The 20,253-nt window shown below is 47.4% G+C and overlaps 1 protein-coding gene across 1 annotated transcript; it reads right to left on the minus strand.

Annotated features, from left to right (window-relative positions):
- Window positions 1-2,779: 2,779 nt before the first annotated feature.
- On the minus strand, window positions 2,780-19,661 carry LOC132250338 (olfactory receptor 51E2-like). Its single transcript, XM_059726989.1, has 2 exons — window positions 19,554-19,661; window positions 2,780-5,416 (listed from the first exon to the last, which is right to left on the minus strand). Exon 2 carries the CDS (start codon window positions 5,366-5,368, stop codon window positions 4,412-4,414), a length of 957 nt encoding a protein of 318 aa, XP_059582972.1. The 5' UTR covers window positions 5,369-5,416; window positions 19,554-19,661; the 3' UTR covers window positions 2,780-4,411.
- Between the last annotated feature and the right edge of the window lie 592 nt (window positions 19,662-20,253).

Below are 20,253 nucleotides of genomic sequence, written 5' to 3' on the forward strand. Positions count from 1 at the left end.
AAGAGTATTTTGGCACTACAAGATGCAAGCAGGAGCCCTGGGGGATTGTTAACAGTCTCTCAGCTGGTGCTGGCTCCTCCTGCCAGAGCGGTGAGAGCCAGGCTCTTCAGAAAGTCACCGGTGCCTGCCGGGGGGAGAGTGCCAGAGCCCCTGAATGTGACCTGAGAACCAGGGGGATGCAGCAAAGGAAGGGGAATCAGGAGCTGGGGAGACACCAGGGATAATGGTGAATGAGCTGTGAGTCTGGCCACCTTTGTGAGAGTCTGCAAGCACCTGGGGAAAGATGGGGCAGCCCCATCGGAAGCAGTGCTTGCATCTAGGACCTGCAGCTTCTGCTCTGGGCCTGGGAGAGCTGCTGCGAACTCAGGTGGATGCAGTGACCATCTCGCCTTTCCTCCCTGTTCAGTTAAATGGGTTTTGCAAATCCCTTCTCCTCCCTGATTCACACAGAGGCTTTGCAAATTGCTTGGGGGCCATTGTGGGAAAACAGATGCCTGAAATGGCACAAAAAACGTTTTGCTGAAAAAATTGGCAGAGATGCTCTTCGACTCAAAACCCTTCTGTTGTACCGCTCGCATTTTCTCTTCCTGATTTTTCATCATTTTATTTTTAATCAGCCTGGTCTTAGCTCGTTTTCTTACTCCTGTCCTGCATAATTTGCTCTGACAATTAAGATCCTGATGGCTGGGAACAGATAATTTCATTATGGAAAGGTGATACTAAAATATTTAGCAAGCTATTTGTTGCTGCGAATGCGTTTATAACCATTCGAACAGCTTCATCTGCAGTCAACGTGCTGACAACCTCTCTCTCACACGTTGGTCCTGTCACTGTGCTTATACCAGCTCTTAATTAGGTCAGCCTTCAGGAAACATGTATAAATGCAAATGTTATAATGCAAAATAAGCTACCAGTCACTATATTGCCAGACTTTTCTGCAGCCTCTTGCACTAACTTGGAGGTTTCATCAATTCGCCACCTGAATTATTAATAGTAATCAAATCAGCTCTACCTCCTAATCCTCATTAAGTGTAATTGGGAGCAATTATACTGTGGGGCTCATTTTGGGCAGTGCCCCCAGCCCTTTCTGAGCATCGTAGGACAGCGGATGGACTCCGTGAGCAGGGGATGATTCCCACACAGTAGCTTCTTCCAAGACTTTTGCACTTTATACATGGAGGGAAGGGAGGGTGGGACCTACCTGCTGCCTTCAGACACTTACCTTGAACAGCTGAAGGGCTCCTGAAGTCAAGTCTCCTTGGCAGGCACGGAGGTGCCATCTGGCATCCAGGATGCTTAGTCTCTGCTCCGGCTCGTGCTATGCTCCCTCCCTTCCCAGTTGCATGCAGAGAAAAGTCCATCCTCTCTGTCTTGGCCCTTTACAGATTTGAGGATTGTTATCAAATCCCCCCTCACTCTTTTCTTCTCCAAACTAACAAGCCCATTGCTCATAAATGTCCTCAGCTTCCTCCTTGATTGCAGGTAAAGAACCAGAACAGGACATTTCTCAGGGGCGATCTCATGCATTATGTACAGGCCCCATGGCACTGAAAAGGAGGAGGCAGGATGGCAAATACACTGCATTGCTATATACACATACCAACTGCTTTTGATCCTGTTATGCCTCAGGTTCATGGCATGTGCAGGGCTACGATTGACCCCACCTTGCTGGCATGTTCACAGAGAGCTTTGTGCATAAGCCTCAGCAGCGCTTTGGATGAGCAGGTTGGTTTGCTTCATGTACAGGGCTCATAGTCAGCTTTAGCATCACTTTGTGCCTGGGCCAAGTTGTGGTCCCTTCTCAGTCGTGCACTGCATGGACATGCACGGCACTTGGGGGACACATGCTGGCCTGAAGCGGGTTTGAAAGAGATGGACCTGGACTGTTTTTAGTTGGGGTAAATGACCAAAAAGGAGCAATGGGCTCAAGTTGCAGCAAGGGAAGATGAGATTAGATATTAGGAAGAACTCTTTCACGAGGAGGATGTTAAAACACTGGAACAGGCTCCCCAGACAGGTGGTGGAGTCTCCATCCTTGACGGTTTTGAAGACCCAGTTAGACAAAGCCTTGGCTGGGGTGAGGTAGTTGGGGGTGGTCCTGCTTGGAGCAAGGGGTTGGACTAGATGTGACTCCTGAGGTCCCTTCCAACCCTGATTTTCTATGATTCGATGATTTAATGGTGACGCACTGGAGACACAGGGATATTTGTCTGGGTGCTGAGCATTGGGGAGAGGCTGGTAATTCAGTTAGCTGTTGGTAAGGTGTGCTCCTCTATTCTGGTAGGTCCCTTGTCATTTGCTATGTGTCGGGTCAGCTGAATGGGATCAATTATCAGCCCACTTGAAGGTGGTTTATCCTGCTGGGGACTCCGTTCTGGCCCAGTGCTTTCTGCACAGAACGATCCCTCCTGTATTGATAATGCATGCGGAGGGATGTATTTGATAGAAACATCCAAGCCAAGTCCCCTGTATTTGTAGGCATCCGTTTATCCAACAGATCCCACAAGACCATCTACACAATCCCCCTTGCACACAGCAGGGACACAAAGCCCGCCCTGGAAAAGGACTAACAGTGACACAACCCCTTGCAGCTAGGAGGAGCTCTGTGTGTAATCTAGAGCAACCAAGGACTGGAAAGAGATTCCAGTTTTTCTCCATCAAAATAGAAGGATGATATAACCAAGAAATGCAGCCCAGTATAAGGCAAACATTGAAGAGGAGACTGCTTCTTTTTCTTTTTTTCTTTTCATTTTGATTGAACATTTTTATTGTACAAAAAGGTAAAGGAAAACTACAACATAAATAACAAAACGGGGATGCATGTGATGTTGACTGCATGAGACATGTATATTCATTGGCTCATTAATTCAAAACTGTCCTGCTTACATTTTTCTGCCTCACCCATCCCAGTGGTGTCTGAGGACCTGCCAGCAAGGCACAGACTGAGGTAATGTTCAGCTGTCAGATACAGAGGCTCTTCTTTCCTTTCCCCATTGGATATTTGGGGGTTATTTGGGCTTTTTTACTAAAACACCTCATGTGGGGTTTCCAGAAGGGCACTAGTGACCTTACAATACAAGCCCCCCTTAAAAGTCACTTAGGACTACATTCAATAAGAGAGTTCAAGTGAGCCACACTGTGTATTTGCTATGCGGCAAACTCACTTTACTCTATGGTAAATGTGGAGGTGACATCGGTGTTGGCCTGCTCTTCTTTCCTGGGTGTTGAAGTTGCAATGTTTTGATCTTGGACAGGGCATTTTTGGCATGGTGTCCAGAGGAAATCTGTGACTGGACGCATAGCCCTGTGCATGTGGTTGTCTGGTTGTGCAGTCCGATTGTGTGTTATACCAGCCATAGCCCGTATGCATGCCCTATGTGGACATGCAATGGACTTAAGTGCCTTTACATAGATCTGGATTTTAACAACTAGACTTAGTCTTGGGATCTGAAAAGGGCTTTGGTGGGGACTGCCCCTCATTTGCCCCTACAGCTCAGTAGTGTGGGTATCCACCTGGAGGTCTTGGGTTCAAGCCCCCTGGCCCAGCTTGAATTAGCACCTTTCATACTTCCCAATATCAAGAGGTTGAGCTTCTTGCAAACCCATGGAAAGCCAATTCTGCGGGTGAGAGAGAAGCTGAAGATTCCTTTGGTATGAAGAAAAACATCGTATATGTGTTCTCTGCTGCTTCCTGACCTGCAAAGGGGCATTTTTCTGGTGTTTTCTTATTATTTGAAATTATTTGCCACATCCTTCTCACCAACACGTCACAGGCAAAATTTTGCTTATGAGACTTTTCTGCTAAGATTGACTTGGGGAATTGGAGTGGGGGGACTGGTATGTGGAGACCAGGGAGAAGCCATGTGACCTGATTATCTGTTTAGTGTGAACTGTTGATCCTACACAGTTGTTTTATTTTTTAATGATTGAGCAACACCATGTGCTGATTCTGGAAACATTCCTGAAAGAAAATTAATTTGTCCAAATACAGTACTTTTGGAAAACAGGTGAAAGAGGTAAAACACAGAGAATCCCCCAAGATATGCAAGTGAATGGGCTGGGGTTGATTGTACCTAGAAGGAGGGTCTGGCCTTCTCAAGTCTCTGACACCTCACAAGTTTCCCATGAATGTACCTCTCTTCCCAGATATCTCATTTGGATCATCCCATCACAACAGGACTAATTCTTGCTGTGGAATGGCTACTGGCTTCTTCAGGGTCGGGTTTGGGGAGAGCCCATCATTTATTATATGTACAACAGAAGTGTTTATGAGCTGCAGTCATAGTCCACAACCCCTTTTTTTTTAAGCACTGTGGGAGAACAGAACAAAAAGATGCTTCATGACCCAAAGAGCTGATGATCAAACACAGGAGGAGGCAGAAAGGCACAGAAGTCAAGAGGAGAAGACAAGTCACTGAGCTGCCCCATAGCTCTCCATCCTAAAGAGCTTCAGGATCCGTCTCTGGATTTCCTTGGTCCTCACCCCATAGATAATGGGGTTGAGCACAGGTGGCATTAAGATGTAGACATTCCCCATGATCACATGGATCAGCGGTGAGTGGCCATTCTGTAACCGGTGCACCACAGAGAGCCCAATCAGCGGCACGTAGAAGGCTAGCACCACACAGATGTGGGCCACGCAAGTGCTGAAGGCCTTGAGCCGCTCCTTGCTGGAGGCCAGCTGCAGAACCGTGTGGATGATGAGGATGTAGGACAGGAAGATGAGCAATGAGTCCAGCCCCATCACCAGGAGGATGGCGGTCAGGCCATACACAACATTGGGAGTGGTGCCGGCACAGGCCAGGTTCATGACATCCTGGTGCAGACAGTATGAGTGGGACAGGACTTTGGACCCGCAGAATGGCAGGTTCAGAATGAGCAGAGGTAGTGGGAGAAAGAACATCACCCCCCTGGCCATGGCCACCAGCCCAATCTTTGCTGTCACCGCATTGGTGAAGATGGATGCATGCCTCAGAGGGTGGCAGATGGCCACGTACCGATCTAAGGCCATGGCCAGCAGGACAGAGGACTCAACAGCAGAGAGGCTGTGGACAAGGAACATCTGGATGAGGCAGGCACCAAAGCTGATTTCCCTCATGTCAGACCAATAGAGGGAGAGGAGTTTGGGCACGGTAGCGGTGGACAGCACCAGGTCAATGGCAGCAAGCATGCACAGGAAAAAATACATAGGGATGTGTAGGCTTTTCTCCATCTTCACGATGAAGAGCACCGCACTGTTGCCTGCCACCGCCATGATGTACAGAGAGCAGAGCACGAATGCCATCCAGAAATTGCCAGACTCCAGCCCAGGGATGCCGACCAAGATGAAGGTAGATGGGCTTAGGTTGGTAGTGTTGTGGGAGGGCATGGCACATAGGTAGGAACCCACTGCTGTTATTCCATGTCACGTCCAAGTCTGCAAGAGGAAGAGAAGCAATGTGGTTATAAAGCACATCTAATGACCCATCCCCATGATATCAAAATAGATAGTCAACCACCATGGAAGAGGATCAAGCATTCTCCCTTATGGAAGATGCAGGTTTCTAATAAATGAAACATTTCAATGGAAACATCTCAGTGTTATTGGACATTCCCCACCCCTGTCCCCGGTGAGGAAAACTGAAAGGAAATCTTTCATTCAGATTTTTTGGACCTTAGACTTTAATATGCTCTTTTAATCTGAATGGCTTGGTATGGAGTTTTTAAACTGCACAGTGGTATGATGCTATGTTGCCTCCTGGGTGTTGTCTTTGGGTGACTGATGTGAGATGTGTGTCTTTCCCATGCTTCCCTCTTTCCAAATATGTTTTGGTTTTAAACTGTTATTCTATTTTATTCCTATGGAGCATTTTGATAGTTCAGGGGTTTTCTTCCATATAGAAACCACAGTTGAAATTCCAAAACTGCAAGCAACACAGAAATTCTCTTTTTGTTCAGTTGTAAAACATATGGCATTTACTTATTATCTGTGTAAGCCAGGAGCTTGATTTAGGAGTTTAGGAACCTGACTCCTATCTCCACCACTGACTCATAGCCATGTATAGGGGGACTGAAAAATGCAGAGAAGTGCCCGTGGGAGGCTTCCGAGAACAGCGCAGCCAGGAAAGCACCTATCACCCAGGGGGCTTCAGACATCATCCCTTGATACAGACAGGTGAGTCCCTAACGCCTGAGCTGCATCCAGACCCTCCCCTCCCCTTCCCTCCCCAAAGTTGGGTTAAGTTCCAGTCCACCAGTTCAGTTGAATTGCTAAGCAAGATGGATCTCCCTGAGAATCAATCACTTGATCCAGTCCCCCTGCCGGGGGGATCAATCACTTGATCCATTGTTATCAATCCCCTGGCACATGACCAGATGACAGTAGTGCAGTTGGGTGCAGTAGGAGGGAGAGGAGGCTGACTGGGCACACGTGCGGACTTTCAGCACACGTGTGCCCCTGCAACGTTCCTGAGGCGGCAGAGGCTGAAAAGCAACAGCGGGGGCAGCAGCAGCTGATCCCCCAAAGGTAAGTGGGGCAGGAGCCGGCACAGCTGCAGAGGATCTGGAGGGGAAGCCCCCGGATCCCTCTTTGCTGAGCCTGGCAGGGAGCCGCGCTCCCGAGCCGTGCATGAACAGAGCACGCAAACAGGGAGCTGGCTAGGGGAACCCTTCCCCCAGGGGACAAAGGGGATACCCTCAGAGGATGATCGTAGGGACTTGCCCCGGAGCACCGGGATCTGATACCCCCCTGTGGGAGGTGGGGGAGAGGCAACCCACCTCCCTTCCAAACACCATCAACCCATTCTTTTATCTGTCAGGATCCAGCCAGACCCCAACATGATGGAATTGGCTGTGGTTGTGCCAAGGATTCCCACTGAGACCAAAAGGAGCTAGATGTCTTCCTAGGGAATAGGATTCCCAGTGCCAGGAGAGGAGAGTGATGTGCCCTCCTTGAGGGCCTAGGATTGTGCCTCTGATCTTGCCATACCACTGGAGCATGAATTAAGGTTGGGGCTTTGACATTGACTCTGTGGCATAGGATCCTGGCTTCTGGTTTGGGTTTTTGAAGCCAAATTCTTTTGATTCATGTTTCCACATCATGAGACATTTCAAATTGGGTCCCCGTGCACTTTGAATAGATGACCAATTCAAATAAAGGAAAACTATAAAACCCTCCTCTTAGCTTTCCAGGGTGAAGACGGGTCATCTTGTCCATCTTCAGGCCCAGAGGCAGGATGAACTATTTTCTCAGCATTCCCAATTCAGCCTCCTCTTGATGACCTCCAGCAAAATGTGAAACCAAAATTTTGTACCACCTCCCTGGAGGTCGCACCACCTCCCTGGAGTAACTTGCTCCATTGTTCTGCCAGTCAGGAAGAGTTCTCTGAGCTCAGATCTCATTAGAGCACCATGCCATTTCTGTTCATCCACTCTCCTCTTGGTTTGCTGGAGCCAGGGGACCAGTCGGTTTCTGGCTAGAGGCAGGAGCAGCGGCACACTGAGCTGAAGCATGCAACTCCTCACCTTATCAGTTCCAAATGGATTGTGGTTCTTTCAATGACCTAGGTATAGCCATGCCTATGTTGTCTCTGTCTCTGTCTCCTTCTGCTCCCTTCATTTGTCCCATCTAAACCGGGTCATTATTGTGGATCCTGGCTCTCCACTGACTTTGGTCATACATCTCTTCTTCTTCAACTCCTTTTCTCCATGTCCCTCTCCACTATATCTCTCTATCTCATCTTCAGTCTTCCTCTGCCCCTTCTCCATGGTAATGCCATTCCAGTAGCTTCTTTTCCCACATGTTCTTGTACACTCCTTTGAACATGCCCATACCATGGACATGCCCATACCATGCCAGTCTTTTCTCATGCCTCGGGGAGTATTATGGGTACTATGCTAGTACTATGCTTATATTGTATTATTGGTATTTCCCAGGCTTCTGGGCTTTGCTGGTTGCCAGGTGGGCCCTAGAGGGAATTTTCACCCCCCTGCTGCTACATGTGTCAGAGTTATTTAAACCTTTCTCAGAGGCTTTGGGTGTTGGCTGCAAACCAGGCTTGGAATTGTGACTGTGCCAATGTTCCTGGAGGGACTTAAAGCCAGATGTTTGTGTCTAGAGGGGCTTGTCCCTTTGCTCAGGGTCAGGCCAAACACTGTGTTTGGAGTCAGGAAGGACTGTTACCCCCTAGTCAGATTGGTACAGACTTTGGGGGGTCTTGCCTTCCTCCGTAGGAAGGGGCATGTTGTTACGCAGATCACAGGTACCCTTGTGGGTATGCTACTGATAAGAGGCAGAAACAGGTCTACAGACCAACTTTTTACTTTCTTGCATGTTAAAACATGAAAACAAACATCCCAAAGTCTATCTGGGTATCTGCGACAGCCTGACATAGATTCGCACCTGTACTGGCTGGGGAGAATCGAGAGGTGGGTGGCATGGAGATTGACAGCAGGTCTTTGTGAATTTGCTGAGTTCTCCAAATTTCCTTCTAGCTTATGGCCAATATTGATAGATGTCTGGTTTTAATATTCTAATCAATTATGTCTGATTTGTTTTACTTATCTTTTTTTTGTTTCAAAGAAACAAGACTTAGAACTGAACTGAACTAGTTTTCTTGTGGCCTTGGAAGGCATTAATTAGCTGGGATTGATATTTCATATATTTCATAGAACGGTCATAGAACAAATTATATAAGCATCTTAACAAAAATATATTTATTACAGCAAAAGAACATCTAACACATTTGGCTACATCAATCACTACTACTAATATTTTAAGATAAAACTATGCTATAGTGTATTTGGTTTATTTAACCTATCGTCCTCCCTTATCTCCTTCCAGGCCTTGTGCTTTGTTTAATTGTGTTTGATGGCTTCCTCTACTTTGCTGACCAAGCTGATTGTTATGTCTGCAAAAGTGCACACTACAGCCACTCAGAAACAGGCTTTGGGGCCTTCTGCTTAGCCGCAGTTCTGTAGCTTGGCTTAGGCCCCTTGAAAATGGCCAAGGCTGGCAACAATGATCCTCTCCCTTGGATCTCTCAAGTGTATTTTAACACCCTTTGCAGCAGCTGGATGTTGACCACTGTGGTCTGTCTGCTTTACCTGTGGCAGGTTTGGGTACTATATCTTGTACTGTGTCAGAGTTGACGGCATAGTTTTATTAATAGGTTAGACCATAAGTGTGTCTGGGATGGTTTGGATAAGGCTGATCCTGCCTCAGGCAGGAGGTCAGAAAGATGTGACCAATGGAGGCCCCGTCCAGCCTAAATTCATGTGTCTCTATGTGTCTATGAGTTCATTTTAACAACCCTTGCAGTACCTGTTGTCCTTCTGCTTTATGAGTGGCAGGTGAGGGTGTTTTTGGTGTCTTTGTGCAATATGCCCTATAGTTGTGCAACAAAGTCAATTTTGTAGTTTTAGGACTAGGTTAGACCAGAACGTGTCGGGGATGGTTTGGTTGGGGATGATCCTGCCTTGAGCTGGGTTTGTACTAGATATGACTTCCAGAGGGCCCTGCCAGCCTTTTTCTATGATTTTGTCCTCAGTTGAATGGACACAGCAGGAGATGGGTAACAGCCTCGGGGTTATACCTGATCCTGATAAGAAGTGTCATGGGGTTAAAAAAGGGCAGTTGCGTATATCCAGGTAAGGGGAAGCTACATGTTGCACTTAGACTGTAGTGAAATGTTAAGCGGTGTTAAAGCAGAACATGCTGTGAGCAGTCACACTTAAAGGGTTAATATAATCTGTTGCCAGCACAGCTCTGAATTGCACCTCGAAGGCTGGTGGGCAGTGGCATGACTAGGAGCTGCAACACCTGCTTTGGGGAACAAGGGGGGTGGGAGTTGGAGCAGTGCATCCTGGGATGCTGGAGGACTGAAAATTGCTCATTTTATTTCCATGAAGCGGACTGAAGCTACCCTGACACAAGCTAGGTAGCACAGCCAAGAGTTAACTCTTGCCTCAAGCGGTATAACTTTGAGATGCTCAGAGGGCACTTAGCATGGCTGAATGAGCTTTAACACGCAGATGCTCATGTTTTAAATCTCCTTAAGTGTAAAGTGTAACTTTACCTTTAGTATTACCCTAGGAAGAGAAACTAAGCTGGAATCCTCCCTTTGAGTTGATTTGGGGTGACTCAGTGGTGGCGAAGGCATGCATTTTTAGGATATCTTATTTTAGCTCCCAGCCTCAGAATGGAAACTCAGCTTGGATCCTGCTGTGAGGCAGCCTGGCTGGGTTCCCTGCCCCTGGAGCTGTTTTTTTTCTCTCCTCCCTCTGTGTGTGCATGAGAGAAAACAGGACACATGGCTCTGCATGCTATCACAGAGGATGTGGGGCTGCTTCAGATGCCCTGCTGGTGGGCACCTCTTAACAACACATCTTGAACCTAGTGAAAATTAGTTTCTACCATTTTAGGAGTCTCACCCATTTTGAGCTGCCTCATCTTTATCCCAGGGCTGCATTGGTCCAGGCAACTTCTTATGTCCTCCACTTGAGAGGCCCCAAGATGCCAGCAACTTAGAGCAAGTGCTCATCCCAGACAAGACACGGTACATGTGACAAGTTCATATATGTCCAGCCCCTGTATTTATGTGCACACACAAATGCACACCCACACACTTTTCAAACAGTTGGGTTGCAAATACCAGAAAGAAATGCATGCAACTCTAGGGTTGGCTTGTACCATTATTCACAGTCAGGGGCAAATAAGTGCTGCATTTGTGTTGCTATCCCATTAGCAGCTCCAGGAGAATGGTCCTCCTGAGGTCCCTTCCGGCCCTACTTTTCTGTGTTTCCATGAATCACAACTCTCCCTTCTGGTTCCCCCAGGAGGGTATTTTAGGTTGTCTTGGGACCAGCAGGAAACCACCTATCCACTGTGTTATCTCAGTGTAGGGTGGGTATGGAGCAGACAGGACTTCATGAACTTCCCTCCTGTTTGCCCTGAGCCAACTCCAGGGCATCACATCTCTCATACCAGCAGCTTTGAACTTTGGGTCCTAGTAGCTTGGTCAAGGGGTCTGTGCATACTGCATACTCCCTTGTGCACGTGTGGTCTTATTTAGAGCTGAAACCTCTTCACTTATATATTGGTGACAAGGTGAAGAAGCAAAGCAGCAACACTCAACTCTAGGTAAATATTTTGGATAAAAAAAAACAACAACAACTTATTCTAGCAGCCTCCAGCTTGTGGCCTGGTTTTAGCTGATTGTAAAAATGCACACATCTGGCTGAGCAACATCTGGACCATATCATGAGCTCTGGACAAGCCCAGGTTGATCTGGTCCAAGGCCATAGGTGGAGGTAATCAGGTTGAGTTGTCCCTTTGGGAGAGGCCCTGTCCACACTGGTTATATTAATGGAAACTAGGCAGCAGTGAGAAGTCTGGGAACAGACCACCTTGCTGTGCCTTTGGCGTGCTTCAAACTCTGCACCCTGACTCCATGCTCTGAAACTCTGGCTTGGACTTACCTTCCTGCTCTTACTTGCTCCTGTCTTGTACTTTGGTTCAATTGCATGCTGTAGCCATGACCTGGGCTCAACCCTCAGCTAAACTGGGATTGACATTTGGTTTGACTTTGGCTTCCACTCTGGTAAACCCCTGACCTAGCACGATCCACTTGGATCGACTGCCTACAGCCCAATCAGCCCTTACAGGACAGTTATGGTGCATGTCACCAGCATCCCTCTCCAAATCTGTCTCAACTTTATATATCATAGTGGTGATTACAAGTGGAAGAAGGAGGTGGGCAGGGAGCTGATCAATGGACAGCCTCTTGTCCCAAAGCAGCCCACCTCAAGAGTCTGATTGTGGCAATGGAGAAGATTAAGACTGAATAGATGTATCTCAGGGTGTTAATATATTCTTAGAGCCATATAATCATAGAAAATTAGGTCTGGAAGGGACCTCTGGAAGTCACATCCAGTCCAACCCCCTGCTCCAAGCAGGACCAGTCCCAACTACATCATCCTAGCCAAGGCTTTGTCTAGCCAGGGCTTAAAAACCTCCAAGGATGGAGAATCCACCACCTCTCTGGGGAGTCTCTTCCAGTGCTTCACCACCCATTTAAATCTCATCTTTTGTCTTCTACAGCTGGAAGCCAAAACAATATCTAGGCAATAAATGCATGGTGCATACTCATACTATGTACGTGCATATAAACTTTACTTGCCATAAAGACCTTGCTTTTCAGAGCTGATGAGAACCATTGGTTTCAAAAGAAGTCAGAGAACCTTATGGTTGCAAGGGACTTCAACGTACCTCTAGTCCAACCCCTTGCATTGATGGAAGATGAGCTGTTCCTAACCCACCCCACCCCAGTGCCTATCCAGCCTTTGCTTGAGGAGCTTCCCTTCAGGCAGCTTTTCATTCTCACTGCTCTGTGAATACAGCCATCTTAGCATAATCCTGCTGTATACATATAGGAGAATGATATAAGTATAGTTTACAACCATTTTATGTAAGCAAATCTCCTTTATTATCCATAACATATTCTGAAACATCCAGTATATAACTTTCAGTATATAACCATGGAAAGAACAAGAGACCACGACAGAGTGAGGCTCATTAATATCTACAAAAGGTGCAAAAGGCACTGCTGTACACAGCTCCACCAATGTGCGCTTAGTGTTTGACAAACAGAATCAAAGATACTGGCTGAGGTTTCTGAAAAGGGCTTGTGAGGCTAGGTAGTCAGATTGAGACACAGGGGGTGCATCTACACAAGACGCTAACTGCACAGTGACCTGATCCTACTGCTCAGTAGCATGCAGGGCAAAAACCTTGTTAATACATAGGGTTGCCAACCCTCCAGGATTGCCCTGGAGTCTCCAGGAATTAGAGATAAAACTCCAGGAGACTGCTGAGAGTCACCCAGGAGATAAATGATAAGGCATTCATTAAAATAAATATTAAATGTTGACTCTGATTTATACAGCCGTCCAGTGGGTTTCTAAAATGTAATAGTAATGTGCATTTTCCTTCCTGATATAAAGTCATTAATGTCATTACATCATGTGATAAAACCTCCTGGAATAGATTTAACCCTACTAATACGCTACTGTGCAGTATTATTAGACTTCTGCTCAGTTAGCATCACTAAAAAGCTGTGTGCTGGCACTACTGTGCAGTGGCACCAGTTACTGTGCATTGATTTAGTATTTGGTTATACAATACTACACTTAATGTGCAGTAACTATGGTGCATTAGTGAATGAGTAGATGTGTGTTGGAAATCTACAAACAGGCCTCTGTCAGGTGCCACCAACTCACCAAGCGATACTTAGGTTTATTCAGAAACATAACTTTTGAAAGTCTTGGTTAAAGGCCCTGCCCTGAGAAGTCTGTGGCCCATGCCCCATGTGCTGAGTCTGGAGGCAGGGAGAGGTGATACAGGGCAAGAGGGTGGTGAGAAGCTTGCATTGGTTTTGAAGGTTAGAAGCTTTTGAAAAATATATAGATATCACTCCTCACTGCATTGACCCTTCCGTTAGTTTAGCCCTTAATCCTCCACCTGCCTCCAGCCAGTGAGATTCTCCCCTTTGGGTTGTGTCAGGGTCGACAGCAGTCTTGTATAGATTTAGATTATGAGTTTGTCTGGGATGGTTTGGATTGGGATGGTCCTACCTCAGGCAGGGTGGGTGGGCTAGATGTGACCTCTGGAGGTCCCTTCCTTCCCCACTTCTCTATGACTCGATGACTTTTTCATGCAGAGCCATGAGATTAGCACAGTGGGGTCTATTGCGACTGTTGGGTGAGGGGAGCCTTACAGGCAGACAATGAAAAACCATCATAGCCAGATGGGATCTGGCATCCACACAGAGTTGCATTTTTCTTCTTCTGACCATGCAGGTCTCCCCCTTTTTTATTGGGCACAAAGATTTTCTGGGAAAACTCATCATATTGGATTGCTCTTCCATGGTGGTAGTGATCGGTGTATGGCCTTGTGGATGTGCATGGATTTGATGTATATGATGGGATTCAAAGCAGGTGGGACCACAGGGTAGACATAGGCCACCACAGAGTTATTAATGGAGGGACATCCTTTTCAAAGTGATGGGTCATAGACAACACAATCATTGCAATGAGGAAAATTAGGAAAACACAGATATGGGAGACACAGGTGCTCAAAGCTTTGAGGCACTCCCTTTTGGTGGCAAGACTAATGCCAGTCTTAATGATCAGAATATAATATAGCACAATGAACAAGGAGTCCATGCCCACCATTGAAAAGAGGACATTTAAACCATAGAAGACATTACGTTGATATCAGCACAAGCCAGGTTCATGATATCTGGGTGAAAGCAAAATGAATGGGAAAACATGTTGTCCCTGCATTAAATTAGCCTTTTGACCAGAAAGGGAAAAGGGGAGAGAGATACCACTGCTCTGATGATGATTGTTAGCCTTATTTTTATGACAGTTGGCTTGTTTAACATGGATGAGTATCTCAGTGGATAGGAGATAGAAATAGTGGACAAAAGCCATGGCTAGAAGCACAGAGGATTCGATCACTAATGGGATATGGATGAAACACATCTGGGTAAGGCAGGCTTCAAACCTAATCTTCCTGCAGTTAAACCAGAAGATCCTCAGGGTTGAAGGCAGTATGCAAAGAACCGAGCCTATGTCCATGATGGCCAACATGGAGAGGAAGTACTTCATGGGCTCATGAAGACGTTGGGTCTTTGTGAAGGAAACAGCATTATATCATTCCCTGACAGGGTAATAAGATACAGCACGCAGAATGGGATGGAGACCCAATGGTGATTGTCTTCCAGGCCTGGGATGTCTGTTATGAGGAATGCAGAGGGCTAATGGAAAGAGGAATTCCCAGTTTGCCTGGCAGGCTGGGGGTGCTCCATGCCACCCCCATTGCTGCATGTCCTAGGCTTGAAACAACAACAAAGAGCCCATAAAATCCTTTATGAAGCATGCTACCATGTAGCCATGCATCCCCATCCCATCTGCATATGCAATGGTGCATAAGGCCACATAACACCTGCCAACACATCTCATCAACCTAGATGCTCTACAGCAACTTTTCTGTGGTACTGATCTGGAATGACTCAGTTTGGGTCTAAGACAGGCTTGGTGTTAGGACCTGGCTCTGCTGCTGCCATCACCACCACTTCTTCCTGCAGCTCAGCTGAGACATGAGAGAGCTTCTCCATCACGTGGCCATGGTGTGATGCCACCAAAGCCCCCAGCTACAAGAACACCCCAAAGACCCTCTGCTGACCCTTGGACCTGGATTTGGCCCACAGGCCATCGGTTGCCAACCCCTGCTCTATTGAATAAAGCACTATACTATAATAATAATGATGATGAAGATATGGTGACAGCAAAAATGACAACAAAAAATGACAGCAACAATAATAATAATATGCTTAAATAGCGAGCATATTCAACCCTATTATGATTACCCATACATTTACAGTGCTGTACTGCTGGGGCTGGCAAAATGGCAGATCCAGTCTGCAGATTTCCCATCAGCCTGAGCAATTCCCAGCCAGTGTCAATGGAGACCCTAGGATTGTGAAGCCATCATAGTGTGGGGCCACTGCAGAGCTGTGATGCACTTCCCGCATGCCCCTACCCAAGGAAGGAGGGCTCTGCCCCAGCCCCAGCCCCAGCCCCAGCCCCAGCCCCAGCTCCAGGCTTGTGCTGTCACAGTCTTGTAATCCCAGGGTCTCCACGGAGGCTGGCCAGGAGCTGTGTGGACAAGGCATGTGGCTGAGCAGGTTGCTGCTCTAGGGCTGGGGCTGGGATTTTGGGGTGGTGACAGCATGGGGCCAAGCCAGAGCCACAATGCACTCCCTTCATTCCCCTGCCCACAAAACCCATGCTCATTGCAAGGGCATGCACGTAGCGGATCATGACTTTGGCCCCAGCCCTGGCCCCGTGCTCTCACCATCCCAAGATCCTGAGGTCTCCCCGGCCCTGCCAGCCTGTCTTGCTCCCCTATCCCAGGTGCCCAGCCATGTGCCCTGCCTGCTCGGGGCCCACCCTTGGCGGTAGGTGCAGTGGGGGTGGGCTGGAGTGCCTGGGCAGTGGGGCTGGGACTGGCAGCCAGAAGGCGCCATCACTGTGGGAAACTGAGTTCACCGTGGGCTGGATTTTGCCCACCCTTGCTTAACCATGTAACAATTATGCCTCTGCAGATTTTTCATGGGGATTGCCATCCAAACGAGTCTCTCATCCCACCGACACATGCAACTCTGAATTTGTCTGCAGGGTATCCTGGCTTGTTTGAGTGCAGATGCAGATCTCCATGCTGTCTGTATCTATTCTGCAGGGCAAAAGCTCCAGAGGAAGGACATGGCCCAAATGAGAGATGCATAGGCACAGCACCTGTGATGCATGCTAACCAGCACATGAATGGCAGCTCTGCACCCATTCAGCTTCAGGTGCAGAGATATTAGGGCCAGTGTTCACAGTCCTGGCTTGCAGAAGCAGGTAAACCCCTATCTGCAGAGGTGCTCACTACCTTCAATGGCCTCCGAAGTGAGGAGGTGCACACCTCTGAAACTCAGGCAGCTCAGCTGGATCTATACACATCTAGCTATTGAGCACCATGCCCCTTGAAAGCACCTTGAGGACCCATTTTGCATGCGGTACGTGGAAACTACAGATGTAGCAGCAGACACTGATGTTCGTCGAAAGCCCCCATTATTTATGATGGCTTAGAGAAGCAAAATAATCAGTGCACGCAAAACAGTTGTGTCTTGAAACTTCCAGTGCTTTCTGAAACAGCCTCCTATAAAGCTGCACGGCGTGAGGCATCTGGGACTGGCCACTGTCAGTGATTGCATACTGGCCACATCCCCCGTCTAGTTCAGAAAGCTCCTATGCTCTCAATGTTTGCAAAGCCAGCTATTGCCTCCAACAGGCAAATGCTTACGTTCCTCCAAAGGAGAAAAACCTTCCGTTTGTAGCACCTCTGGAACCACAGGCATCTCTAAACCAGTGATGGGGAGGAAAATAAATGAGGGATAGATCCCAGATATAATTATCTGTGGGCAGACATTTCCCCATTCAAAACTGTTTGGAAAGAGCAGCCTTCTTGTCTGGGATTGCTAGCTGGGAACAGCTAGAGAGGGCAGTGCTGGGGTCCCTGGGGATAACAGATCTGTTTTTCACATTCATCCTGGTTAAACGTCTTACATGCCATTGGCAAAAAAGCATCTGGGAAGAGAAGTGGCAGCATCTAGAGGCTACAGCATGGTCCCGAGAACCCACCTGACACGGATGACCGAGTCATTTTCTTTCCTGTGCCTTTCTTTTTGCTGAAACCCTTCATCTATCTTCTCTGTTTAGAGTACCATCAGCTCTTCAGGCCAAAAACTATCCTTATTTTGCATTTTGCACAGTGCCGTGCACAAAGATGGGGTTGGGTCCCAGTTGCAGTCTTAATACCCTACAGCCCCCCACACCCAAATGCAATTTTTTTTTTTTTTTAAAGCAACCTCTGTATGAAAACTGAGTACCCTGGGGTTTAGCAGTCATGATCCGTCTGCATAACGTGTAAGAGCCAGGGGAAATTCCAGCTCAATCATGACAGCGCTGACAGAGGGGGCTGGTTAACACAAAACAGTTTGCTTTAGATAAACAGCAATGCCTGGATTTCACGGTTAATAAGATCTTGTTCCATTAAACTACAACCTTGCTGGCAAGTAAGATCATAAATCCTAAAGCCTGGAGGGGCAACATCAATCTTTAAGGTATAATAAGCTGCTCTCTTCATGATGGAGACTGGGAAGAAGCTGTCCTGCTATTATTATTAGTGCTAAGTTACACCGGCCCCTAGAAACCATACAAAGCAGGGCTTCAGGCTCTGCAGTGTCAGGTGCAAAGGCAACCATGCAAAGAAAACAGCACATGGCCCAAATGCAAAGAGCCTACATGAAAGGCGGTGAACCTTTTCCACTGAAGCAACTGGTGCTTCACCCTCAGAGGCAGGAGAAAGGACTAGATGCAGCACGGGGCTGATCCTGTAGAGCATTTCCTTACAGTCGTATAGTGCAATGCTGCTTCCAGCAAACACCCTTGGGTAGCCTGAGCAACTCCATCCCAATTAAAGCTGCTGCAGAATTGGTGATATTCAAGCCTTCATTTTTTATGATGGACTCCTGGGTGTGAAAGGGGGAAGCATCTCCAAGCAACCTGTTTCTTTCCTGCATTAAAAGCTTTGTGTTGCCTCCCTCACAGCTCCTGCCCATCTCTCCAGACAATTGAGGTGCTGCTCTATACAGCATTGAAGCACTGATTGAGGCACATGAAAGTTAGTTTGGACCATGATAGGGTGTGCATTTAAAGCTCAATAGCAATTTCTGAGTGGCTTTCAATGGGGACTGAGCTAGACTGGATCAAGGTGCTCTCCAGAAGAAGAAAGTCTGTGGGATAAGTCCACATGTTGTCCATCATATGCCCCTACAGTCAACTCCAACCTAGTTTGTCCCCATTTGCTGCTAAAGCGTTAACAAATATCAGCTCTTTAAGGAAATCGAATGCCATCATAAGCAATCATAGACTGGCAGAAAGCAGTGTCTGTCTCCTTATCTTCCACCGAGAGCTAGTTTCTCCTTCCCTCCACTACCGATTCACTGCCAACCTGAACATCACATGAAAAAAGCAAGGACTTGGCCATTTTCTTAAGGCAATGGTTTTCAACCTTTTTTTTCCCCCATTTGTGGACCCCTAAAAGATTTCAAATGGAGGTGCAGACCCCTGTGAATTGTAAGTGCGGGTATTCACATCTGTTTGATCGATCATAGTCATCTTTCGGGGGCGCCTTAGAGCAGTGCTTCCCAAACTTTTCCTCAGCATGACACCATTGGCGGCCCCATTTCCTCACTCCCAACTCACAGCCACCCCATCCGCTCATGGTGTGACCCCATTTGTGGTCGTGACCCACATTTTGGGAACTGTTGCCTTAGACATAGTGTGCAAAACCTCAGGACCACAGACTGCAAACCTCTGCCTTAGGGAGCAAACATGGTTAACAAGTGAGTTGGTGAAAGCAGCACTTTCAGTGGTTCTCCTTCAGCATCACCTCTGCTGACTTTACAGGCAAAACTTAAGTGTCTGCTATTCCCACTGGCTTTGCAGGGCCTGGAGGCAGTGGGCAGGTGATTTGGGCTCTGTTTGGGTCCCTGCATTGAGCACCAGAATAGAAAAGGCAAAGTGTCGAGGGCTTCCTACAAACCCAGCCCCACGCACTTCATCAGGCTCAAGCTCCTTGGAAAAAGAGCCCAAGACACACACACTGGGTGTGCATTTCTCAGATCATACACTAGCAATCATGCATCTCAATGCTCGCCAGCCGTGAAAAACCTCAGCTGGGCCGAATGAGTGATGTGGCAGGGCAAGGTGCTGCTTCAGACACACGTTTCCCCATTGAAAGGTGCACACCCTCTCTGTAAAAATTACACCAAACTTAAAACCCACAGCAATAACTGAGCCCCTCTGTTTGTCAAGCAACCAGTTTACTTACCCGGAAACACTGGGAAAGGACCATATAGAAAAGTTGGATTGAAGACACGACAACGAAGACTAAGATGACTTACCCAGCTCAGCAGCAAGGGGCCGGGTTATAAGGCCTGCTCATACATGATCAAGCAGCTCAACCCAGTTACAATCCACAGGGAAAACTCGTATCCGTCTCCTGGGGTGGGGAGGGCAGTATTTATAATGCATCCTGAAAACGACCCAGCTGAGATCACGTATCCAATCACCAGTCTCAGCACATCGACTGTAAACAAATGTGAAATGTCCAAGGGAGAACCGTTATGCGAAGTAAATGCTCTTTTTCCACTTACGATGTTCTCCCAATGAAAACCATGTTTCCCTGCTGGTTTTATTGGGCAGGCAGCCTGTTTACAGCTAGCCATGATTTATGGGCGGCTGGCAAAGCTGCCGATACAAATCCTGTTTATAGTGCGAACAAATCCGTAATGCAAATAATAATAAATTGTGAGCAAAGTGGCTGCCAGCTGCTACCAAGAAAATAATAGAGGTGGAACAGCACTGGCTGTCCCTGCCCCATTCAGCGAGCTGCAGAAGTTTAATTTAAAACCTTCAAATAAAGCCTAATATGAAATACAATTAAAGGCAGACCAAACAGTACAGAGCTGAACTAAGAGGCACAGTTCGTTCTCTGTATCTGCAGGTGGCAGGGCTGAATTTGAATGTTTTGCATGGACTCACGCATCTTCACAACTTCAGATGCCAGGTAAAGAAGGGCTATGTCTCCCCTTTTGCAGACAC

Source organism: Alligator mississippiensis, chromosome 1, assembly GCF_030867095.1.
Source record: "Alligator mississippiensis isolate rAllMis1 chromosome 1, rAllMis1, whole genome shotgun sequence".
Lineage (NCBI taxonomy): Eukaryota > Metazoa > Chordata > Crocodylia > Alligatoridae > Alligator > Alligator mississippiensis.